At 40.3% G+C, this 25,757-nt stretch overlaps 3 protein-coding genes across 8 annotated transcripts; 1 reads left to right on the top strand and 2 right to left on the bottom strand.

The window, feature by feature from the left end:
- Positions 1-6,467: 6,467 nt before the first annotated feature.
- Positions 6,468-15,817, bottom strand: slc25a42 (solute carrier family 25 member 42). 6 transcript variants are annotated; one of them, XM_029525115.1, is made up of 8 exons: positions 15,710-15,817; positions 13,210-13,364; positions 12,666-12,777; positions 11,650-11,675; positions 11,267-11,433; positions 11,025-11,141; positions 10,298-10,449; positions 6,468-10,154 (listed from the first exon to the last, which is right to left on the bottom strand). In XM_029525115.1, the coding sequence occupies exons 2-8, from the start codon at positions 13,288-13,290 to the stop codon at positions 9,829-9,831; spliced, it is 981 nt and encodes a 326-aa protein (XP_029380975.1). In that variant the 5' UTR covers positions 13,291-13,364; positions 15,710-15,817; the 3' UTR covers positions 6,468-9,828. The 6 variants fall into 6 exon arrangements, with proteins under 6 accessions (XP_029380975.1, XP_029380974.1, XP_029380970.1 ...); XM_029525114.1 differs by having other exon boundaries at positions 15,719-15,815; XM_029525110.1 differs by having other exon boundaries at positions 15,457-15,802.
- A 309-nt stretch (positions 15,818-16,126) lies between these two features.
- On the bottom strand, positions 16,127-19,625 carry armc6 (armadillo repeat containing 6). The gene is made up of 8 exons (XM_029525109.1): positions 19,453-19,625; positions 19,199-19,340; positions 18,467-18,552; positions 17,800-18,370; positions 17,547-17,692; positions 17,237-17,368; positions 17,019-17,156; positions 16,127-16,931 (listed from the first exon to the last, which is right to left on the bottom strand). The coding sequence occupies exons 2-8, from the start codon at positions 19,317-19,319 to the stop codon at positions 16,719-16,721; spliced, it is 1,407 nt and encodes a 468-aa protein (XP_029380969.1). The 5' UTR covers positions 19,320-19,340; positions 19,453-19,625; the 3' UTR covers positions 16,127-16,718.
- Positions 19,626-20,191: 566 nt separating this feature from the next.
- mau2 (MAU2 sister chromatid cohesion factor) lies at positions 20,192-25,288 on the top strand. The gene is made up of 19 exons (XM_029525280.1): positions 20,192-20,425; positions 20,616-20,633; positions 20,787-20,852; positions 20,963-21,058; positions 21,157-21,251; positions 21,329-21,356; positions 21,451-21,606; positions 21,689-21,835; positions 21,928-22,018; positions 22,099-22,202; positions 22,335-22,412; positions 22,777-22,842; positions 23,085-23,168; positions 23,265-23,314; positions 23,450-23,527; positions 23,634-23,745; positions 23,859-23,949; positions 24,561-24,688; positions 24,773-25,288. Exons 1-19 carry the CDS (start codon positions 20,192-20,194, stop codon positions 24,845-24,847), a joined length of 1,797 nt encoding a protein of 598 aa, XP_029381140.1. The 3' UTR covers positions 24,848-25,288.
- The last annotated feature ends 469 nt before the right edge of the window (positions 25,289-25,757 follow it).

Raw genomic sequence — 25,757 nt, 5'->3', positions numbered from 1 at the left:
GCAGTGCTAACTCTCTCCACTCCTTTATGCTTGTGGGTGCAGGCTTCATTAGCTCCACAGAAAGGGACAGCTCCCTCCAAGTCCCCTCAATAGATCCATAGACCTGTCTGGCCAGGCTCTGGCTCAGCAGAGAGGGTGTGTGCATGTGTGTCAAAGTGTGCGTTTGTGCCCATGGTACGTCTTTGTATGCGTGTTGCTGAACCATTCACGCAACACTAGCCCTCATAGTTTCTCACTCATGCCTAAAGGGAGCCTGGCATTGACACTTTTTTGAGACTCACATCTCTCTCACCCCCTCTTAGTCCCTCATCTCTCATTTTCTCTCACTTGCTTTGCATTCTTCTCCATTTCACTTGTGTTATATTTTATATGCTTCATTCCTCCCTATGTACTTTTGACTTCTGAGCCTTTCAAGGAACGATCATATGTTGTGCAACTAATAACTTGCAACTAAAATTTGACCAGGTTTTATTTTTCCACAAATGACTTTAGAATTGGCATTTGCGATAATCACTCAGCGTATATTGCTTTTCACTTGCACAAGTTAGATACATACATGTCCTATAAGTGTGACGCTCATCTGGAAAAAATATCTAGACGCCGCTTAAACCACGCTGTCTCTCAGAAGGCAAAGATTAAGTGTGATGGACAGATGCAATGCAGCATTAACATTTTCATCTTTCAATAAAACCCTCTCCAACAGTCAAACTATAGCAGCAGAGCTCCATCTGAGACAATGGCAGCTGCCTGTCCCTCAAAAACCCTGCCTGCCTTTCCGATCAGGCAGTGTGTGTGGGCAGCTATTTGGGGTCCTTGTGTTGCGAGGGGGAAGAGACACACATATATAGGCAAAGGTGCTGGAAGGTGGTGGGCCAGCAGAGATGATTAACATGAGCAACCAGCCCCTCTCCTTCTGCCCATTGTTGCTGTGCTGCATTAATAAGTCCAGTGTGAAGCACACTCACTAATCGGTACCTGTCATTGGCAGAGGCACTTCTTATGTCATGTAATTATTTTCTCAAGTCACGGGGCAGCAGAGAATGCCTTATTGGTGTGGATATTTAGCGTATCTGCTCGTGATAAGTTGTTGGTTAATTACTGATTTCCAGATGAGTCCGGGTCATATCTCTGTGGATTCAAAACTGAAGGGAAAGTAGAGTGAGGAAAACTTTGTTGCACCGAGGGAGAAATGCAAGCTCAGACTCAGAAATAGAAGCCTTGATAGTGACAAAGAGAGAGAGAGAGCGAGAGCGAGTGAGTGTCCTGGTTTGTGGTTCCAGAGGGATAGCGACACTTTCGCATTTTTCCCCTGCAAAATGAAATAGGATGAGCTCTTTTAACACACACACACGCACACATGAATATATATACACACAGGGACACCTTGTTCCCTCCTTCTAAGTGAGCCAGGACTAGATTTGCGCAGCTTTGTTGTTGAGGCAGCAGGAAACTTATTGCCCCAGATTTAAAGAAACCTGCTTAACACATTCAGCAGTTAACTGCCACACACTGTCACTGAATTAAACCCAAAACCATTTCAGTGTTTTCATCCCTCTCTTTTCTCTTCTCTGCACCAGTGTATCCAATGTCCAGTAGACTGTGTGTATGTACATGTGAACGCGTGTATGTAACAGGCGACCTGACCTCTGACCTCATCCTGCTGCGAAGCCTTCATTCCCATAGGCTGAGGTTGTCTCTGTACACACACACGCACACACACACACACACACACACAGTTGGCTCTATTGGTATAGCTGTCGCTCGGCCACCCATTCAGGGCTCAGTCACGGCCACTTAGAGTGCAGCAGACTCAGGGATTCAGACGAGCTGTGATCCAATGACATGTATTTATAATGAGGGGGCTGCAGGGACGTCTTTGTTGAATGGACACAATGTCAGCGTAAGGGTGTGTGTATGTGTGAGGAGGTAGAGGGGGTAAAATACAGAAAGAGGGCAAATGGAGGGAGAGAGTCCAACCCCCTCAAATTCATCCTTTTTCTGTATTTATGCTTCTCTTACTTTGGCAGCTCTTACACACACACACACACTCACACACACACACACACACACACAATTTCTCCGTCAGGCCTTCTTGATCTACGGGACAAGCTGTAGCTTGTTATGGTGAGAATATCTTAAGACTGACCTTGTCCTGAAGGGAGAACAGCGTATTCTCTGTGTGCTGGAGAAGTTAACAAAGTTGAAAATCAGAGCTGTTTTTAAATCCACTGGGGTTCATCTAGAAGCAAACTCACAGCGCAGAGACTTGCCTTGTCAACATGTAGACTACTTCTGAAATTTTAAGATCTGTAACTCGTCATGTTCTTACTTTATTTTAACAGGTCAAAACTTACTACATTCATGTCTAAAGTCAAAAACAAGTCTGAAATAAGTCACAGACTTGAGTCTACAGCTCTGAGATAATAAATACATTCATTATAGATAAATCCAGGACATCAGAATAAAAAATGTCTTCATCCAATCCAAAGCTTCAGTCACACATTTTCAAATATCCAGTCCTCATTAAGTTGGTGTCGGTGGTTGTTTCCTGTTAGGAAAGAGTTGAAAAGAGTTGCAGTGTGTGTGCATTCTCAAAGTAAAAACTAAAAATCAAGGGCGATATAGAAGAAGAAGATCTGAGAAATTCTGTCTTTCGCAAAAAATAAAAAATTCTGTTGATATTTTAGGAATATAAGACTGTAGAGGAAGATGGAGGAGGAAATGGTTTACTTAAAGAAGTTATGGTCCTCAGACCTCCTGAATGTGTGTTTCTTTCTTTGGCTCAAAAACACTTGTGTCATTTGAAAAGTCACAACAATCCTGTTAAGGCTCTGACTTTTACCCCCTCACTCCTACTTTTGTTATATATATAAAATGAAAATGCATTAATATAACAGCGGTAAAGACTTTTCCTCAGTTGCCTTCAATGTGTGCAGTTTGGAGACAGGACTGTGGGCTCCCCTCTGCATACATTAGCCCATAGTTGGGACAGCGTGGGCAGAAGAAGAGCCCTGGAGAGCCCTACAGGCTCGGGAAGGCCCCTCATAATTGCCCAGTGTCTGAAACACTGCGTCTATCCAGGGACTGGAGTCTAGCTGTGATCCCCTCAATCATAACTAGCCCTCTTGCTCCTTCTCCTCCTCCATACAACCCACACACACCTTGATTTTCACTCTGAATCATCCTGCACTGTTCGTGAATTAATAGATTTAAGAAACTGGCATTTCAAACCCAGGAACCCAGAGCGATTTTAGGTTTTATTTAAAAAAAAAAAAAAAAAGTTTTCAAGAAAAATTCAAATATATGAAAATAAAGGCAAAGGTCTGTTTAACTTCTGATCAAGATTAAAGCTGGACAAATTTGAATTAAATCCTTTATCTGTGCTCGTCAGATCCTAATCTTGTTCAGTCATGACGGTGCAAAACCAGACAGCATAACTGTGTGTGTGTGTGTGTGTGCACATCCGTGTCTTTTCCCTCAGGCATAATTGTGGGGGTCCCATTTCGGCTGTGTGTCCTTTTGACGCTCCAGACTTTAGAGGTCAGAGGTGGTTGAGTGTAGACTCAAGCACAGACCGATATTAGTAGTCATGAGGTGCAGCTACAACTGCCGTGTCAAAATCCCGACTTTCTTTTTTTCTTTTTTTATTATTGAAAGCTGCTGTGTCAGTTTTTGTGACGTGACACACAGACATGATTATCGACTCTGAACTGGCCGGTGTCATCACTGTTCTATATGAGCCTGGCTGTAAAAAAAAATAGGAAATGTTGGGTTATGTTTTTATGTTTTTATTCTGTGTCCCAGTTCTGTCACTAATTTCTTCTTTGTGTTCTTTCTTCTCTCCAGTTCAAAGGCTGACTGGAAAAATGACTCATTGGCAGAACAACTTTTGGCGTGAAGAAAAGAAATTTCTGTGAGATTGTACTGGACCAATTTAACAATTTTGCTAATTCTTGTGGGGTACAATTAACATGTGGAGCTTAACTAATTCCACGAAGAAACAAACAAAAAAAAAAAAAACACTGACTAGGACAAAGTATATTTTTTGCGTGAGTTAAGAGCTAATATATTAAAAAATATAACTGAAGCAAATGTGGTGTGTTATTTTTCCAAACATAGTCATGAGAGTGTTGAATAAAATGTGTGTAAAATGATGTAAAATGATATATTACTTAACCCAGCTGTGTGTGTGTGTCCGTGGATATTTTACCTCAAAAGATTCAGTGTTTACTTAAGATGTCAATGTTGAGTCAGCTGAAAGAAAAAAGAAAAAAAAACAACAACCCCACAACGTCTTTTTTGCTCGTTCAACCAACTTGAGTTGTGTGTATTTGGTATAAATCTGATCAATAAAGATATCATGGAATTTGAGTTCTTCAGTCAATTTATTAATCATTAAATTCAACATAATCAATATAAAGGGCAAATATTTATTGCTGCTTCTTGTTTTGACATATGTTTCTTCTCTTACATTAATTCAGCTGTACTGAAATTTGTAGCAACACAATGTGTATTTATTTAAGAACAACAGCTCTTCTTGCCTGTTACACATTAAATAAAGAGCTTTATCTAGTTCCAAATAAATATCTATATACACATATTTGTTGGAATTGGTTTTTATCAGGTATTATGTGAGGTGGTACACATTTATTCTTTGAATTTAGTTTGTTTTGTTTTGGGGTTTTTTTTGTTTGTTTGTTTGTTTTCTTTGTTGGTGCAGAGAAATAAATATTTTTGCCAAATCAGAGATAATGTGAAATAAATTTTCTAAAGGCCCAACACCAATCTATTTTGTAGGCCAGACTGCTGAGTGAAGGCTAATTAGTATGTTGCTCATTTACCATAACACAGATGCTTTTGAATGAGTTATTTGAGCAAAACTGCAAGGAGGCCGGCTTTTATGGTATTTTAGAGTGTTTTTCTAAAACAAATGCATTTTCTTGGTGAGATTAACCTTAAAGACAAATTTAGGCCCACACAAAACTATCCATAGGCCTGGGGGGAGCATAACGCACAATTGTGTTCTTTATCTTCTCAATAAAAAAGAGGGCAAACTAAAAACACACACACTATATATATATATATATATATATATAAAAGAGAGGCAAAAGAAGCAACAGCGTGGCTCTAAAGCTTTGATGAGCTTAATCAAATACATGATTAGAGAAGAAAAGAAAAAGAAAAAATCTGATGGTTTTTACAACAAATTTTTTTTTGTGGCACCATCAAATAAAAACAGCCTAATGATGAAAATATTAATGTATTAATATATGTATTAATGTATTTTTCTCCGGGTACAAGTTGGTAAATATTTTTGCATTTTTAATATGTTTTCTTAAACATTTAGATAAAAAAAAAACCCCACACAAAACGAATCATTTAAGGAAATGGTATTGAAACCGATGAATCTGAAATAGGAGAAATTAAAATGGAAGAAAGGCTGTGACTGCCTTTCTTTGACACAGACAGAAGGGGAAACAGAGAGCTACTATCATCTGAATAAATGCAAATTGCTTTTGCCTCCACCTGGCATCATGCCAAGTATCTATAGCAACCGCATCCATCCTCCGACAGCCTCTGAACATCCCTCCCTCTTCCGTCTCTAATTAGTCCTCTGTCTTCCCTGTAGCTGCTTTATTCCTCCGCTTCTCCCCACAAATTCACACATTCCGGGTCTCCAGTCCGGATCAGGCACCAGAGATCCGGTGAAACCAGCTGCACGCCAGTAAAACGGATTCATTATTATCCAGCATAATTTGGATTGATCTAAACCAAACTTCAAACATCCTCTGTGTCTTCAGAAAGTCTGCTTTCCTTCGTTCTGATGAGTCGGTTAGTTTCTAAGGTTGAACCAGTTTCTTCTTCAGGTCCATGTGTTCATGTTGCTCTTGCTGTTCTTGTGCGTTGCGTTCACGGTCAAGTTCAAAAGCACCAATCCGGCCCCCCGGCAGAGAAGTGTCGTCTGACCCGGCTCACCTTCTCCCCTCCGGCCTCAGAGCCGCCTCACAGCGCCCCCCTTCGGCAACCCGGGCCCCTATTCCCGAGGACGGAGCCCCCTCCAGCGGTGAGGCCCCGTCACTACAGGCCTAAACATCCACTCACTTTCATTTTGATTCATACATTAAATATCATATTACATCATCTATCTTATATTCTGGATGGGCCTCAACAACACGACTTCTTTACGTTTTTTTTTTTATAGCTTTTTCTTTTTTATTGGCAATTCCAGCAGTGTCTATTTAGATTCATATTTATACAAAACAGTTTTAATAACTATGTCCCAGAATGTAAAAACCATTCCTCATCATTAACAAGATGATGAGCATCTTTGATGATCACACACTTAGTGTTTTGTATCTACACTATCATTCCATTAACAAAATCACCTAACAAAATAAAGCTAAAAAAAAAAAAAAATGCCCCACCCAAAAAACATCAGACAAACACTGAACAAGCTTCAATCGGTCATGAACATCCAATTTTATTTGAGAATACAGAACACTATGTTCTACAAATGCTACAGACTGGACAAATGGTGTGGCGTTAGTAGGTACATTTACATTCAGCTGGCAAAAATCATTTGGATTTACAAAACGGCCACTGCACTGAAAAAAGAACGCACACAAGATGTTGTGTTACCACATGTATATACAGTAGCATTGTGTTTCATCACATCTGTGTAGGACAACCCACAAAGAGGATTTTAGAATTTAATATGCTTTGATTAGAACAAACAAAAATCACTTTTACCAGAGTGTTGTAAGTAATCACTGTCAGGTTCTCAACAACACTCATACCTCTGTTTTGAAACAAATAAAAAGATAAAAACTTTTTGGCATTCGATGATTGTCTGGCAGTTTTTCCAGTTTTCCTGTTACGGCATATTTCAATCACAAGGGAGGAACATTACAATCCTCTTTCATTTCTTCCCCAAAAAAAAAAATAATAATAAATCATCCATTAAATGAAATTCTAAATCGTACCATCCTGAAATCTGTCCCATGTTGGAATGGATTGATCTGCTAGGGAGCACAAAATCAGGTACCTCACCCTAAACGGTTAAACCCTGCAAGGCAGTTTGTCAGTTTTACAAAATTCTCATACAAAAAACTACACCTGAAGTATAACATTCACTGATGGAGGTCTAACAATCCCCAAAACGGCAAACCACCTTCAAACCAACTGCTTCTCTTTATTTATTAAGTTCAAGACTGCAGCAAGGCTAGAAAATGGAAGCAACCTTCAAAAAGGTTAGTAGAAGCAGCTCAGTCATAGTAAACATGTTACTATTCCTTGCTAGGCACTTAAGGATCAGTAACTGCCCCTCCCTAAGCTTTCAGTCACTGGATACCGTAATGTACTGTGACTACTGTTCACCTTAAACAACATAGTTTTGTGCACATTGACTCAGACTATATGCAGGATTCAAGAGGTCATTGAATTCAGCTGTGTTACACTTCCCTCTTGCTACCCAAAGTAAGAGGTAAACTAACTAAACTTGCATCTGCTGCTCAGCTGTTAACTTCAAAGGTTTCCACAGTAAGCCGATGTGAATGCAGCCTGGTTCAGTTCAAGTAGGTCACCTGAACGCTACACGTATCCTGACTCACTAGACAATGAAATGACGGTCAGACAGACAGGGGGTTGTTATGAGGGGGTTAGTAGTTGAGTAAGCTACTGAAGAGAGCTGGATGTCAAACTTCAAAATGTGTCACTGACCAAAACATGTCTCGAGCAGCATATATCCAAAATGATTAAATACCAAGAAAAAAATCAGAGAAGAATCTTTCAGTGCTGAATTACAGGTAACCTTGTATCAACGTGAGTACCAAATAAATACCCATCCCTGTTCGATCAGTCACTTTAGCAGGTGATTGAACTTTTGAAGAGTTAAAACATGCAACATAGATTCACTAATACTGATAAAAGGGGTGTATTTTTCTTTTGACACAAAAAACCCCCCAAACATTTTCCATATTTTGGGGTGTTTGTATATCATCTGAGAACTTAGGCAATGTTAAGGCATTTCTCTGGACTCCAGTATCATGGATATTATTCACTCTTAATATTGATCAGTCATAGAATAAATCATTTGTGCAGCCCTAGTGGAGTGTTTAACCACTGTGAGTTAATGCATTAAAAAAAAAAAAAAAAAAAATCATGTTTTGTTTTTTTTTTTTTCTTTACCAACTGCTAAATTTCAGTTTAAATCATCACACCCATTTCCTGTTTTATTCTGGTAAGGTAGACACTTCCTGCCCTCTGCTCTACTTGGCTCTTCATCACCAGTATTTATGGTCTAAGTATAGAAACAGCATGTATGGTCTAAGCAAAGAAAGAATGGAGAAAGTATACAAACTATTGACACTATTGAAGTAGAATACTGAAAAGATAATGTCTACTGAATTCTGCCTTTAACAGAGAAGTCACTTCACTTATGTGCGCATTTACAGTCAAGTTAATCCATTAGTACATACGATCACAGGTGAAGACTGAGTCCACCTAAACCAGAATTTTGTGACTATTGCTACGTCAATGGCCTGTCAAGTTTTAAATAATCCAGGCATGAATGGCAGCGGGCAAAAATAGACAAATCCTGCAGCTGCCATTGTGGCAGCAAATGGAAGACAACATTTCTATACTGAACACTGGCATCTGTGTCTGCTTGTTACTGGTGACACATAAAGAAGAGTGATAATGTAAAAAAAAAAAACCCATCTGTTGCTATAATGTAGTCCAAAATATTTTCTCAAAACATGCCAGAAATTTAAAACAACAGCTCTTACACAGTGACAACGACCCACACTGGACACAGTAAACTTCACCAAGGTAAAGGTAATACCCACTGCTGAGCTGTTGTTTTGGATTACATTAGACTGTACAACCGTTCCAAATAAACTGTTACATCACACCTTCACGAATGACCTATAAAAGTGTTTGATGTGAATTAGTTCAATTGAAATTAGCATAATTAGCTGGTATTTTGAACTTGAACATTCTGGGTAAAATACATCACCTGATGTATCAGTCAAGCGACAAAACGTATCCAAGTGTACAATATCTTAAAAAGCTCATTATATGATGTGATAACAAACATAAAGTAATACCGGCACTCTTAAACTTCAATGTTCAGTCACTCCACTTAAAAATACTGGATTCATATATATTTCAATATTCAAACAAAAACTTTTCATTAGAAGTAAAAATGCTAATGTTACCTCTGGGCTGGGTAAGATTGTTTCCAACATCATATCATGTGCAGCTAGCTCACATCCTAACCTTTGTTATAATTCCTTAAAACAAACTCACTCACATCAAAGCAAATCTCTAGAGGGTATACTTTACCTTAATCAAATCAAAAAGTCACAAACAAATGAGTGGCAACCTGCATCGCATTGGAAGGAGTCGGTTTTACGCAGACACAAGGCAGTGGAGAGATGTCAGAGTGTGTGAACCTCTGAGCTCTCTGACTGATAAATACACTCACAGGCCCACTCCATAAGGGCATGAGCTTTATAATCTCTGTGTACACAACATATACACATATTATTACCCCACATATTGCACTTAGATGTACATAACTGCGTATACAGGTACATGGTACACCGTACACCCTACTTTATGCCTACAGGGACTGCGCATCCCTTGTTGCACACAGATAAAGCAAGAGAATATATTTATATTACCCACATATCCTGAGCCCGTGTGTGTTTGCCTCTCTCTATCGATACACACTCTTCCCTCTCTCTCTCACTCTTCCATCTTTGTTTGCTCTAAGAGTACTTACAGGGATCTTGTGCTAGCCACATTTCCCATTCTGAATGATAATTATCGAGCTGTATAGCCCATCTGATGCAGCTTTCTCAGGAGAATCTGAGTAAGATCAAAGGTAGTGAAGCTGATCCCCACCGCAATGGGCCCTTTAACCCAGTTCATACTGAGACCTTTGTAGAGTCCACGGATAACCCCCTCCTCAGACACGATCTCCCTCATGGTGCCTAGGATGGTGCCGTATGTGTTACCCGTGACTCCTGCGGTCTGCATGCGGCGCCGTACCACATCTAGAGGATAAGACGCCGACTGACCGATGAGACCTGCACAGGCGCCAAAAGCCAGACGTTCATAAGAGTAAGGCTGTGGGCGTCCACTGTGCTCTATATGGAGAGAAAGATGTTAAGACTCCTAGTTCAATTAAGTATTTTACAAATGTCAAAAAAAAAAGAAAAAGAAAAAACATTAGGTGAGAAAGAAAGGCATAGTTACAATATATTTAGGATTGGTGGAGCTAATGCATTACCTGCATGTACTTTCTTCAGTGTCTCATAGGTAAAGAAGCTGAGTCCAGCATAGGGCACGACACCCAGGATTGTGGGAGTAAAACCTCGATACAGTGTCTTCAGGCCCTCTTCCCGAGATATCCGCACAAACACATGCAGAATGTTACTGTACCTTGAACAGAGAAACAGAAAACAAGATTTAAATATCTGAAATTGATAAAGCTATATGTGATATAGTTGAAAAGAAAAACAAACAAACAAACAAACAAACAAAACAAAACTGTTTTTATTAAGAAAACACTGATGTTCTGTCTTTGCCTTCTTATCTATAGCTTGACTGAAGCTGCATCAGGGTCAAAAGGGTTTGGCAATATTAACTAAATTAATATCGTAATCATTTTTTTCATGTGTAGCACTATTATAAAAACTGTTTTACAAAATTAAAATATCATAATTAATACACAACTGCACCTCTTTCACTCCTATCACAAGGAGGCCAGATCCTGGTGTTTTGGCTTGAAAAAATTTGCATTTCAAAATCAGTTTAAAAATAGAAATAAATGTCTTGCGCTATTACAGCTTTTACTGAAACTTCAAAATGCAACAGTAAAATAATTAAACTACGACTTTAACTTCTATAACATTCTGTATGCTGCAGTCCAAATATTATCAGTACTTCAAATACAGATAAAATTAAGTGCAAGAACATTGAACTGGATTTTAATATGATTGATAAGATGTTCGTACATTTCCTTTGGTGTTACAGCCATCCTCGCTCGCACCATGTCCAGAGGGTAGGTCAGCATAGCTGCTGTGATACCAGCCATAGAGCCAGCAAGTAATCGTGGCAACGGAGGCAGGGCTCTGAAATAGCAGAGATAACAAATGTACATCAAAGTTTTAATAAATGTGTAAGACAAGAGCAGAATCTTATGATGGGCCTCAACATTAAGGTTCATAAATGTCTACTAGTGTAAAATAAGACTTACTTCCCCTGAAAGCCATAGTAGCCTCCCAGCAGCCTCTTGTACTGCTCATGGGCACAGAACTGGATGGCAGCATACGGGATGACCCGCACCATCGTTGCAGAGTTTCCCCTCCACAGGCTGAAGAAGCCATCCTTCAGATAAGTGTGGTAAATCAACCTGTATGCTTCCTGCGATACAGGATGTACACATAAATGCACGCATCATACTCTCTTCTTTGTTTAAACTCAGGACTATGTATTTTTGTTCAGGATTCTATGTAAATTCTTACTAGCTGACTTTAAAAAACGGAACTGAATTAAGTTCTCGCAACTGAGAAAGGAGCAAGTTATTGTTTTATTGAGCAACTGACATAAAATGGACAATGCCTCTTAAGCCAAACTTACCTTGGCAGAAAAACGTGCTGAAGACACTGGAAAGGGAAACAGATGTATGGTATAAATGACATGCACAGGGTTTTAAAGCAAGTCTCTTTACTCTCATTTCAGTATAGCTATACCAAAGTCTCATATCTGATGTGCATGTGCTTTGTTTGGTTGCCTGCCTGATGCTCAGAATCCCCTTTTATCTAGTTTCTACACACATCTGAAAATATATACCTTTACATTTTCCAGCTATATAGATATATAAAGCTGATGAATTATTTTGGTCAAACGTCTGGATTACTAAGCATGAGAGGAAAAAGCCAGAGTGGTTTCACATTATTAGCAAGTCAAAGAGTTCTAAAGTGAAACCGCTTATTCATGTTTCTACCAACTTTAACCTCCTGGTCTGTTTGTTATGGAGAGCAGGAGAGTGAATAATTCAACCAGTAGTAAAAGCATCCTGAATGTCTGGTTCATAAGTTATCAAAGATTCGATTGTCAGCCAGGTTCCAACCACTAACACACCCCCTACTTACACCAAAGAGAGTCAGTGAATCAACATTTTATGTGAAACTGCTGGATTTGTTGTTTCAACCAGTTTTAATCTCTGTTCTAAGGAGAAAAAAAATCTGTTAATTCAGTTGCCAGTAGAATGTTTCTCATTTTCAGAGAAAACAATCTACATTTTCAGATCCCCTCTCCTTCCTGGCATCTTTTGTCTGCCATATAGCATAAGCTTTGAATGGTTATATTCACTGTGTCTGTTTAATTTACAGGAGTGGAGACACCGATGATTGAACCAGATCCTGGTAAAAGTGGAGACAGAACTTCAGGAAAGGTTTGTGGAAAAGGTGGTGAAAGGTAATACACCCCACCAGCCACATCACTGCATGACACCTCTCAACGCTGTCTTTTGTAATAGTTTTGGTTAAGCCACTATTTGTGGCAGCGGTTACGTAGTGTTTGTTTAAAATATGATAACTAGTTTTTCCCTTTACTCTTAAAATGGTTTTGGTATAGTTGAACATCCCACTTGCCTTGGAAGATGATTTTAGTCCTGTCCAATGGCGCTACAGCTGTTTTGGCCACAGCTCCTGCTAAAGCACCCGAGAAGAGTGAGTTGAGGACAGACCGAGTGTGCTTCAGACCCTGCACAGAGATGGAGGAATGACATTTAAGGTCACCAACACCCACAGAGTGACGCTCTAAAAACTATTTCCTCATGTGAACTATATTGTGTGTGAAATACTGTTGATCATTAAGCCTGGGTCACGTAAGCTTAATAGATGATATCTCACTAACCAGCTCATAAAACCTTATAAATGGGTGTCCTTGAATGAACCAATCAAAAGGTAAATGTGGTTTAGTGCCCAACAATATTTTTCACAATGGCTACACTTTATGGTTGATTTCTTCAGTTGTTGCTTCTAAATTAGGTAAATTATTGAAATGTACAGATTAAAACTGAACAGCAATGCAAACAATCAAATATGTTAAAATGTGGGCTTTAATATAATGAGATTTTCATTGTGTTGTGTTAAAGGAAAGTTCATATCTATAAAATGTCATCTCATAGCTCACTTCTGACTGATTGGAGGAAGCCAGTGGCAGCACTTCACTCTGCGCGAGTGATGCTCGTTGCTCCTGGATTCCACTCCCCATCCCCGAGAACTAAGCACGGCTGTCGATGAACACTCTCATGAATTCAATCACTGAAGTGGCAGCAACATCAGTCACTAAGAGTTACGGGGTAGAAAAAAAAAACCCACAACATCACTTATATGTAAAATATTCAGCTTAGCAATACATTTGGGTGGACATGATTCAAATCAAAAGCACGACTGACTCATATGATGAATTATAAGAATCATTATCTACAAATTATAATTTATTTGCATTCATTTGTAGCCTCATAATGAACTTTGCTGATTTTACTTGTGTCAGGTCAGTAAAGTGATGAGTCACAGAGTAGTTATCTCAGAACAAAATGGTGTGTAAATAAAATCTGCACCATCAGTGAATACTTGGAAGAAAATGTGGTTACCCTTAACCTACTTTCAATACAAAAAAACAAAAAACGCTCAGCAAGTGTAACATACACCCAATCTCTTGCAGGAGAAGAAAACAACTGAAGCATTCCTTTGACTGCAGGTTAAAGTATCATTTCTCAATTGTAAAACGACAACATCTTTCTACACATAGTCAAGGAAAAATAGCATGAGACAAATTACAAAGGAAGAACATAATCTAGGGTGATTTGAGATGTCTGTATGTTTTCGAGCTAATCATTTTACCAGTCAAATCACCTATTCATACAACCTTCAACCCCACATGCTCTCCGCTCCATTGTAAAATTCCACACAAGTTTCACACTCAACCATTGTTCGATCCAAATTTGAACTAAGTCACATAGAATGAACAAATATATAAACATTTTAATGGATGTAGGTATGAGAATATGATAAATGTGCCTTAATAAGGCCTTTTTTCCGGCTTTCCAGCTTCAAAACAAATCTAAATAAGATATAATTAACTTTGAATAAATAATTACATATTGCTGGGAAAAGATTTACTTCGAACATAACATATTGTAAGGAAAACCACATTAAACAAGATGGTGAGAGAAAGCCAACGGAAAAGATCGCAAACAGGGGGTTCACTGAAAAGCTGGGTAGTCATGGGCAACTACTATGGGCATCAGCACAACAGCGCTTCAAGCCAGATCATCCAAAAAGCACTTAAAACCCCTGGTGTGTCCCCTTTCACCTCACCCACTGTCCTCAGTCACAGGCTAGCACCTCACCCTCACCCCCTCACCCACTCCTTGTTCCTGATTGCTCAACATGTCTGCTTGATTACCACACTTATTCAACACCTTCTTTTCATGACACATACACAGGAATGAGGCCCTGTCATTACATCATTATGGGTTAACATTGCTAAATAAACAGCAGTGCCATCATGTTCGCTGAACTGTTCTTTCAGTTTAGTTACCTAATGTCCATTAGTTAAGTATCAATGTCAGTCAGTAAACTGTGGTGTTTCAGAATGAGAACAATATCAAAATGTCTGTGTATATACATTGAGAAGACAATAAGTGCAGTTTCTAATTCTTTTCAGTTCAACAGCCACACAAGTTAAGTCAGGTTATCTTCATAAAGAAGTTATGTACAGAGCATGTCGAGACATGTGAACACAGCAATTTAGAGGCCACAAAATTCCCACAAATAACAAATAATATTATTGCCAATGCTTTGGGAAACGTATGATCCATTAGCAGGGATGCAGAAGTTGTTTCAAATCAAATAATTGTTTGGGTGCCATCTTCAAATGAGTTCTTTGATCAAATTTAAGCCCAAGAAAGAAAATACATTCTCAATTCACCATAATAAGACAGAGCAAGGAAGCAAACCTACATCTGGCATCCATCCTTTATAAATAAAATCATGATTAATAGATGAATAGAGCAATGGCCTTTTTTCAATTAGTACAGCAAAAATCTACTAACTAAAATATGTGAATCCTAAATTTGTGATGTTGCACATCATACAGACTACCTCCTGATGATTGTCGTGTAGAGGTGGTTTGTTTTGTGACAGCTTTTTACCCCATATCCCTGCTCCTGACCATTTCAAGTCCATTTATTCATGTGAACATGGACAATGGACAACTAGATCCGTATTCAGACAGAACTGCATTACACACAAACTCAGCACGTTTCGGTCCGAGCGGCTGCTGCTCCCCTCAGCCTTTTCTAAACTTGCTCACCAACCAAACACAGCCACCCTTTGCAGCCAGCTAACTGTCACCCGATTACAAACACTTTACCGATCTGAGACCGACACGAAGGAAGCCAGCAGTCGGCAGTGAGACCCGCCTCACTCGGCGAGCAGTTTCAGGTCGTCCGTAGTTTCTTCTGATGCTGTTTTCAAGTTAGCCACACAGCAGGTTAAGTAACGTTAGCAGGCTGTTAGCTTACCGCTGCACTAACGTTATCGTTACTCTCGCTGCGGAAACATTAACGTTTAGCCTGAATGTTCATGAAACGGGCACCTGGAGTTAAAGGCACTGTGGTACAAACATGTCTCACTGTCGGTGGCGCCGCGGCACCTTCAGGGGACTGACATCATACATGCCGCTGACTTTCTGTCGTTACTCCTGACAGCGATCTGAGGCGTTAACATTAGCCGGACCGGAGCACTGGTTGACAAGGACGAGCACCGGGGCATTGTGGGAAATGAAGTCTGGCAGAGGCGCGTCTGGATAGGCCGGTTAGAGGGGCGTGAGCAGGACAGGACAGGGGCTTTGCAACAAGTTGGTCATCTATAAAAAAAAAAGTAGTGATGTGGTGGCTAACATTTTTAGTGTCGTTTGCCAAGTAGGTTTTGTTCAAAGATGAATTGATTGCTTTATTTGTTAACATTTAACAATATGCTTTTATCTCAAAAGTAGGTTCTATAATTCTAAATAACTACAAAAAGTACACTGGAATTTTTTTTAGTTGGATCAAATCAAGCCACAGTGCACACAGCAAGCTGACACAAAATGTGTGTTTTATGAGGTCATGCAGAATATTTATATTGTCATTACTAGTTAGTCTACATCTGATATTTCTGTTTTACATTGCATAATGTATAAGCAAAATAAAGACAAAGGAAATGTGTTGTCTAGTCTAGTAAACCAACAATTCATTCATTACATATTAAAATTTGGCTCTGGCCAAATGGGAAAGATATTGTTGCATAGCAGCAGATGTATTTGTAGGTACCCATGGCACCAAACTCAAAAAAATACATTTAACATTTTAGGAACATAGAAATGTTAGAAATATAAAATTAAAATCATATCAAATATCTGTTAAACAAAATATTAACAGCAAATGAAACATATAAAAGAGGACTAGATGTCCAACCACATAAAGGAATTGTGTAGGACAAATGGCATGTTTGTTTGCAATGCTAACAAGTCTTCCCAACTGCAACTACTCTGTACAAATAAGTCTAGTAGGTAGGTGCATCTGCTTCAAATCTTCTTACATACAATGTGCTAAAGTTTCATCATGGCTAAAACACAAACTCATTGTGGTCTTTTCAGTGGGTGAGGCTGCCATGTTTGCCAGTCCACAGTTCTCGAAGCTCAACCTGGCATCCCAGGTCTCTAAGGGCTGCTTTTGCCACATCACCACAGTCTTGATGGGTCTTTAATGCCTGGGCTATCAGGGCCTCCGCTCCCATCTCCAGGATTGGTTGGCTGTAGTTGCGCATCCGTGAAACCAGATTCCTCAACAGCATACAAGCTTGTTTCTGTTCATAAAGGAAAGTTGTCACACATACAAGGTCTGTTTTTTTCCCCTCAAGGGAGCTTATCAATTACTAGTAACCTCATATTACCTGCACATTGACTGCATCAGTATGTGCCTTCATTGCTTGCACAGCAGCTAAGGCGCCTCCATCCTCCATGATGACTTTGCAGTTGTTGGGTTTACGCAAAGCAAGGACAGAGAGGCATGCACAGCCCTGCTCACACACCTATGACACAACATGAACACTAGCTCAGGGCATTTTGAAAATATACTGCTAGGGGATTGATGATACAAAGTTTAACTCACAGCAGAGTTGGTCATGTGTCTGTTCATGGCAATGACAATAAGCTGGACACCACCTGCATTAACAACAGCATCTTTTACATCATCATTTCCTGCTATGGCTCGTAAAGCATTAAGAACCTGCCGAACTAGCTCCTGCAAAAGAAAAACCAGTTCAGTGAGTGGAACTGTAAAAGAAATGAAGACATCAGAATACTGAAAAACAGGAAAGGCAGTAGTCTGTTATACGAAAATACCCCCGGTCAATTTCTGCCACAACAGAACAGTCATGCATCAACATTTTTATTTGTTTCATAGTCTCTTTTGATATTACCGCTGTCTCATAGCATTCTGCAAGCAACGTCATCATGAGCTTTAATCCTCCCAGATCACAGATGTCTTGACAGAATTCATTCCTGACAGCCAGACGGGACAAAGCTGCACAGAGCTCACTTAGAACAGAGATGTTATCGATATGAGCTGTGAGGGAGGAATATGAGAAACCAGAAGGTCAGACTTTCAAAAAACATGGTCACTGACGCTATTATGAGAAAGCCCCAAACTGTCTCTGTATCTTTCAACCTTACCTTTTGCTGCCTCAATTAAGATTTTCAATCCATTATGCTCGAGAACAATCATCTTGGCGTGTTCATGGGCATGCCCAAATGTCACTCGGACGTCATCATCAAAGGTCATGACCCTTAGAGCTGCAGAGGCCTCCTTCACCACCTCCGCACATTCACTATGCTGTTTAACAGAGTTCGTCAGCAGGGGCAGGACTCCACCTTTCACTAAATCCTGCCTGTTCTGTTCATGTTTCAAACAGCATTGGCGTACAGCGCAAATGGCAGCATGCGCCACTGAGAAATCTGCCTGGTACTTGTTAAGAATATCCAAAAGGAACTGCTGGCCCTCTGCATCCAATAAGTCCGGCTGTCCATCTGTCAGAGCAACCAGAGCCTTCAAAGCAGCCAGCACAGCCTCCTGCTCATCCACACTCTTTTTGCAGTAGGAGAGGATGACAGGATAGGCATCTTTTTGGGCAGCCAGGTACCTCTGGGCAAAGCCAAGTGAGCACTGCTCAGTAAAGCATTTTATGTCATCTGTCACTTCCATAACACTGGCAGAGTCTTTCCCAATTCTGAGAGAGTCCAACGCCTGCAAGTGAGATTAAATGAACATAAGAGTTTGATTTGGACAACCGTTACTTTAAGAGTAAGTAGTTCCCCTTTGACAAAACAGGACAGGACTTACCTGTAAGACCTCATGCGTTTGCTCTTCTTGTGTCTCAACAGATGATACGGCTGGTACAGCTTTTACTATACAGCTTAGGTCCACACCTGTATCCACACATGTCAGAAGGGTTAGTGCTTTAACACAACTTTGAAGAACCTACCAACTAAAGAGCATGCAGTCAGTATGCAAAGCATTGTTTGGGGGCGGCATTATGTTCTTTTTTTTCCCCAAGACTACTCCTTTTCACGAGAAAAAAAACAGTCACTATCCAAGAAAGGTTGATGAAGTTTAAACAGTGAGAAGGATACAGGTTGTTTATTCAATACCTAAATTTTATTTGCATATAGATATATAGGTATAATTATATCTTTTATCTTCCTACACTCCCCATAAGCATCTTTGGGTGTATACCAATCATTCACAACACAGCTGTTGTAATTTTGAAATATCAGCATTGAGAAAGTAAAAAGGCCAGATATTTCCTTACTACTATTCCAGTTTAGACATCAATCGCTGGACCTCTGTGTTACTAAAGATCATTTCTCTGCCATAGTAAACATTTTGGTAGGTTTTAGTAAGTCGTACATCTGCTTTGTGTCCATCGGTGTCTTCATCTCTATTAAAAATGATAGCTGATACTTAATCAGGCCCCTGTCATTTAATGGTTTTCCCTTGAAATTTACATAGATCATACTTTGCTTGGCTTCACAGCCGCTGAGTAAATATTCAAGTCCTTTCTGTGGCATTTACCTTGAGACTCAAACTGCTCCACAGCATCCCTCAGAGCCTCGTCAGGGTCCATGTCGAACTCCTCCATGTTTTCTCTGACAGCAGCATCAAAGGTTTCCTGCGTGATCCTCCGTTTCGACATCTTCCCTCGTTATTTTCCTCCCTGAAACGGAGCGTGTCGAAAGATGAGAAACATTTACCCAAGACAGCAAACAGCAGCTTTCGCTAGCTAACACAAACTGTGCTATTTTCCCTCGTGGCTGTTGAAAACGTACAAGCTTCCGTTAATTAAAGCCGTCACACTGTTGGATCCTTCCCGTGCAAGAAAATAATGGTAAAGGTGAATTCACTTGACTGATCCCTCAGTGACAGGCTGGTATGAATGAAGGCTCTTTTCGTAGCGGGCTGTGCTCTCAGTTAAAGCTCCATTAACGGAGATCTGGGCGTGAATTTTGCGTACGATTTAAATGAATAGCAAATTCCGCAAACTGTGCCACTCTTATAATTGCCCCCATAGAAACACCGACTATAAAATAAGAGTTCCATCCTCACATAACAAATACACAATCAATACAATAAGAATTTGGTAGCTATTACGCAATAGGAGAGTAGCGCTAAATTGATGTCAGTTAAATTGAAGATATTCGGGCACTCCGAGGTCAAAGTTTTTCTACTAGGACTTTCCCTTCAAAGCAAAGTGTGTATTCATAGAAATTGATAATTTCGCGACGAACTGTCAGGGTTAGTAGATATTCACTGTGAACTTATCCTTTGGGAACAGTTATCTGTAAATATGACAGTATCGTTGCGCAGATTACACATATGGTAAATTGTTGTGTTTGCACGGGGGTCTTATTTTGAAAGCAAAATCCGGAAGTTGCTCTTCTATTGCCAGGTTTGGCGCTAACACTCGGATTCATGCAAATGAATGAATGAGGGGTTTGGCTGTAGCTGAGGCTCGGACCCTGTGAGAGTGGGCGCAGTCTCCTGTCGGTGTTTTCCGGACCCCTTCAGATGGCAGCCAGCACCGAGGCCCCGGAGCCCTGGTACCTGGCCCTGCTGGGCTTAGCGGAACATTTCCGCACGTCCAGTCCGCCGAAGATCCGCCTGTGCGTCCACTGTCTGCAGGCGGTGTTTCAGTTCGAGCCGCCTCCGAGGGTCGAGGCCCGGACTCACCTCCAGCTGGGCTCGGTCCTTTACGGCCACACGAAGAACAGCGAGCTGGCCCAGACTCACCTGGAGAAAGCGGTGAGCAGCACCGGGCTGTGGTACACTCAGTCACTGAAAAGGATAAACATTTGAATCACGTCCAGTGTGTAAAGCTTCCTCTTTTTTCAATCATTGCACCAGCTCACTACCAAAATAAACGCTCAATGTAATGCTGATCTAATATTGTTTTGTGTGCTGTTGTTTATTATTATTATCATTTCCTCCTCAGTGGTTCATATCACAGCAAGTATCCTTTTTCTGAATGATGTGATTTGGCATTAGATTGAAGGGTGTGGGACCTCAGACAAATCTGAAATCCATAAAAATGAAGTAAGTGTTCTGGTTCAGGCTCTGGGTGGTTGTGAGAAAAAAAAAAAAACGCCTTAATAATTTATGCCAGATTTCCCAATTTGAAGATGTGAAGTTTGAAGCAGCAAGTATTCTGTCAGAGTTCTACTGTCAACAGGTAGGTGTCATGATGGGTTGGGGGGGCTGAGGGTAAAGTAATATTTCTGTTGCTCACCCTCCTCGGCTGTGTCTTTGTAACCCCCCCCCCCATTGGCTTCTGTTTTCAAGAACCTGGTGGATTCTGCCAAACCGGTGCTGCGGAAGGCCATCCAGATCTCTCAGCAAACTCCATACTGGCATTGCAGACTGCTTTTTCAGCTGGCAGTAAGGAAATACATAAAGCTTTGCAAGCTTATTTATATTTGGCAAATTGATTTGTTAGGCATTTATGTATGGGATATCTTTTTTTTTTCCATTTGCAGCAATTACATGCATTGGAGAAGGACTTGGTGTCTGCCTGTGACCTCCTCGGAGTTGGAGCAGAGTATGCAAGAGTTATGGGATCAGAGTACACACGGTAAAAATATCACACTGATCTGTGTTTTAATACTCATTGTCCCATATCCAGTTTGATGTTTTTATGTTGTCCGACAGGGCTCTGTTCTTATTAAGCAAAGGAATGGTAAGTTGAATAATTCTCTGCTACTGTCACTTTGAATTTATTTTGGTCTCTTACATGGCAGCTCTGTAAACTGTATGTATGTGTGACTCTGCAGCTGCTGCTGATGGAGCAGAAGCTGAGTGAGGTGCATCCTTTGCTGACGCTGTGTGGGACCATAGTGGAGAACTGGCAGGGAAACCCCATACAGAAGGAATCCCTACGAGTTTTCTTCCTCATCTTGCAGGTCACACACTACCTGGATGCTGGACAAGTACGTCTGTATCCCCATGTCAGTATTGGAAATGAATATCATGCCAATGCCAGGCACATATCTATCCATATATTGGGTTTAGGTAAAGAGTGTGAAGCCATGTCTGAAGCAGCTTCAGCAGTGTATCCAGACCATCTCCACTCTCCATGACGATGAAATCCTTCCCACTAATCCAGCAGCCCTCTTTCACTGGCTGCCCAAAGAGCACATGTGTGTGCTTGTGTACCTGGTGAGATTTTGTCACATGCTTTCTGAAATGGCATACTGTTTTGTGTCATGCATCTACAACAGGATAAGCCTTGGTTGTTTGTTTTTCATAAGGTGACAGTGATGCACTCCATGCAGGCTGGGTACTTGGAGAAGGCACAGAAGTACACAGACAAAGCTCTCATGCAGCTAGAGAAGCTGAAGAGTAAGTTCTTTGGAGCTCTCTTACTGATGATCTCCCTTTCAAAGGCAGTGATGCTGAACCAATTCTGTACTTGTTCAAAGTGCTGGACAGCAATCCCATCCTGTCCACGTTCCAAGTCATCCTGCTGGAGCATATCATCATGTGCCGGCTCGTTACCGGACACAAGGCCACGGCTTTACAGGAGGTGAGTCATTAGTCATCAGTTTGCTTATGGACAGATGCTGACTGTGAATAAAAGTGAAGAGTTTGTAAAAGGAGTTTCCTCTGCAGCTTCTCTATCGTGAGTGAGATTGTGATTGTCTTTCTTTGTGTTCAGATTTCTCAGCTTTGTCAGCTTTGTCAGCAGTCTCCCAGGTTATTTACAACTCATTCTGCCCAGCTCCATACATTGCTGGTAAGCCCACAGGAAAAGACAAAAGACACTGTTACAGAAAGTAACACACACACAAAAAGTAACAGTTTTATCATTAGACACACTGTCTAGTGATAAAATTAATGATACAGTACAGCTATAAGAAAGTCAGCAATATATTTGTCTGTAGTAGCTTTAATAAAAGACCATAGTTAAATCTTGTATTCAATGAAATATGGAGCAGAAATCAAAGTAAAAAAAAAACCAAAACAAAACATTTCTTCCATGTATGGTTCCTGTAGGGGCTCTGGTTGCCCACTACACTAGAACTGCTCAGTGTTGGTAAGGTGTATCTGCCGCAGTTAATACAAGCACATGACATCTGTCCCTTCTTTTACTGTGGCAGGGCCTTTACTGTATCTCAGTGAACTGCATGGATAATGCTGAGGCCCAGTTCACCGCTGCTCTACAGGTGAGTTTCATATCCTCCCCACTCAGACCCCCTGGGTTTATCCAGACCTTTGAAACCCACTGCAATCCCAGAACATGATCTCATTAATTCACTACCAAGTCTGATTTTTTTTTTTTTTCATGTAACAGTGAAATGTTTGAAAAAGGAATAGTTTGGGGTATAACACCATGTCTGTGTGAGGCTCAGAAGACTCGATTTTGTCAGTCTCTCTTTTTTTTTTTTTTTTTTTTGGCCTCTGCCAGTTGACAACACACCAGGAGTTGTGGACCTTCATTGTGATCAACCTGGCCAGTGTCTATATCCGGGAAGGCAACAGACATCAGGAGGTTAGAGAGCCAGTTCCTCACCCAAACATTTCTAAATATATATATACTGTATGTTTCCTTAACCTTCAATCACACACGCTTTTTTTAAATTAACAGTTGTACAGTCTCCTAGAGAGAATTAACCCTGATCACAACTTCCCTGTCAGGTAACTATACGGGCAAAATCACACCGTTTGTTTGTTTGCTATGAGTTTTTTTGTTTGTTTGTTTGTTTGCTTTTTTGCTCATTTGTTTGTTTTTGCAAGATTTTTAAATCAATCATGTAACTTTGAATTCTTCAGTTCTCATTGTCTACAAGCTGCAGCATTTTATATCCGAGGGCTCCTGTCTTTCTTCCAGGGACGTTACAATGAGGCCAAGTAAGAAAACCTACTGCTTATGAGCAAAATAAACTTTACATTAAGTAGCAGTGTCCTGAGCCTAAGTTTAGATAAAAGAGCTTTACATGTATGCTTCCATCAACAGAAAATTTCTTAGGGAAACCCTGAAGATGTCTAACGCTGAGGATTTAAATAGGCTGACTGCTTGCTCACTTGTCCTACTGGGACATATTTTTTTTGTTCTTGGCAACCACAGGGTGAGTCCACAAATAAACAAATTTCCTGTCCATCAGACCACACGCAGTTGCACTGGTCACATAAGACTGCAGATGAAATCTTGACTGCATGTTTGCTTCCATATTTCTTCCAGGAAAGTAACAATATGGTGGTGCCTGCCATGCAGCTCGCCAGCAAGATCCCAGACATGTCTGTGCAGCTGTGGTCTTCTGCACTTCTCAAAGGTATAGCTGTCACTCATCCCTAAGGGACACTCTATTGATGTTGAAGCTATGTTTGATTATTCTTCCATACAATAGGTGAAAAAAAAGAAAAAGGATCCAAAACCTTAATGTGAAAGCTGAACTGTTAATTACATATTAGTTAAATTACTCTAAAGGTGAAATTAACAGCTTTCAATGCTATCTGCTTATCAAATCAAATTAAATGTATTTATATCACACCAAATCTGAAGAGATTTAATATAGTTATATCCTGGCCTGATGGGGGAGCAAGAGGAAAGCTCATGAGTGTGTTCCAAAACACAGAGTCGCCAAACTATATATATATATATAAAAAATGGGCCATGGAGTAAAATTAAATACAGTCTTTTTGTCCGATGATGCCACTGCTTTAGCTCGCCAACTAACAGCTGATGGCAACATAAATTATTTGTACAGCAATATTCAGCAATCCCACTGAGAAAAACCCCCTGCAAAGAATCCAGATACAAAGTTCTCAATTCAGTTCAAAATCATTAGACCACCAAAGAAGAACATTAAAGGATCAACATGATATTAAGATCTAAACTTGCTAAACATGTAAGCTGTATTCACTGTTCTCTTTCCCTCATCAGATCTAAACAAGGCTTGTGGAAACACCATGGATGCTCATGAGGCAGCTCAGATGCACCAGAACTTTTCCCAGCAGCTCTTGCAGGACCACATTGCGGCCTGCAGCCTCCCTGAACACAACCTCATCAATGTAAGTGCAATTTCAGTCAGTCAGCAAGCCTATAAATGAGTCCAGCCAATTTTGAGGCTAACAATGTAATATGTTGTGCCAAAGTGGACAGACGGCCTCCCTCCCGTGCAGTTTCAGCCTCAGAATGGACCGACAACCAGCCTGGCCGGGTTGCTCTGAGAACTGCCGCCCACCCCAACAGGGATGTGGAAACAGGAATAGTTGCAGAGAACAATTATAGAAAACGGAGGGGGACATATCCAGCAGAAGAATAAGAGCAAAGGGAGGTAGGGAACCTAAATTAGACACTGGGGGGCTATGTCGCTGTGTGAGGTGCACTGGAGCTCCCCCACTCATTTGGGAAACTGAAGCATCATTGCCACATTTTCAGTAAATGTTTGTTGAACTTGTGTTAGACTGGCACAATGTGCGGTGGTAATTGTTTCACTGGCTGATTAAAGGAAGGATTAGATGAGAAGACTGGCAACGCTCTTTGTACAGTTGTGAAGTATAACAGAGTTGTCTTGATTCCAATAAGTTCTTCCCCTCAATCTGACACCACATAATGTACCGATAAACTTTATAGTTTCATTTTTGGTAAATAGCATGTTGATAGCTTTTGGCCAAGTTTACTGATAGGTAAACCATAGTACTGCCCAAATGTTCTATCTGTACCATAACATAACATATTTATTGATTTATTTTTTAGAATGATTGAAAATGATTACACTTTGAATTTGTTTTAGTCCATGCTTTCTCACCTTTACAGCACCTTTCATATGAATGACTTAGTTAATCATTGCAATTCATATCAGTAATCACTATAAACTGTTGCGACAGTTATATAAAAAAAATAATAATTAAAAAAAAAAGGGTTCTGTGGAATTCATGCATTTGTTCATGTTTTAATGTTTTGCTGAGCATGGTGTGCATTGGCGTCTGATAAGTATTGCTAAGGATAAAAAGGGGATTGGAAAATCTCTGCCACCAGCAGACAGTTCAGTGTAAAGACTGGAAACAGCTGTAGAATAGGTGGGATCTGTCTTCTCAGTGATCCTTTGGAGAGAAAGGAAATAAGCATAAATCTGGC

The sequence above is a fragment of the Echeneis naucrates genome, chromosome 17 (assembly GCF_900963305.1).
Source record: "Echeneis naucrates chromosome 17, fEcheNa1.1, whole genome shotgun sequence".
Lineage (NCBI taxonomy): Eukaryota > Metazoa > Chordata > Actinopteri > Carangiformes > Echeneidae > Echeneis > Echeneis naucrates.
Note: the sequence above shows the minus strand (reverse complement) of the source record. Positions and strands in the feature narration are given on the sequence as shown.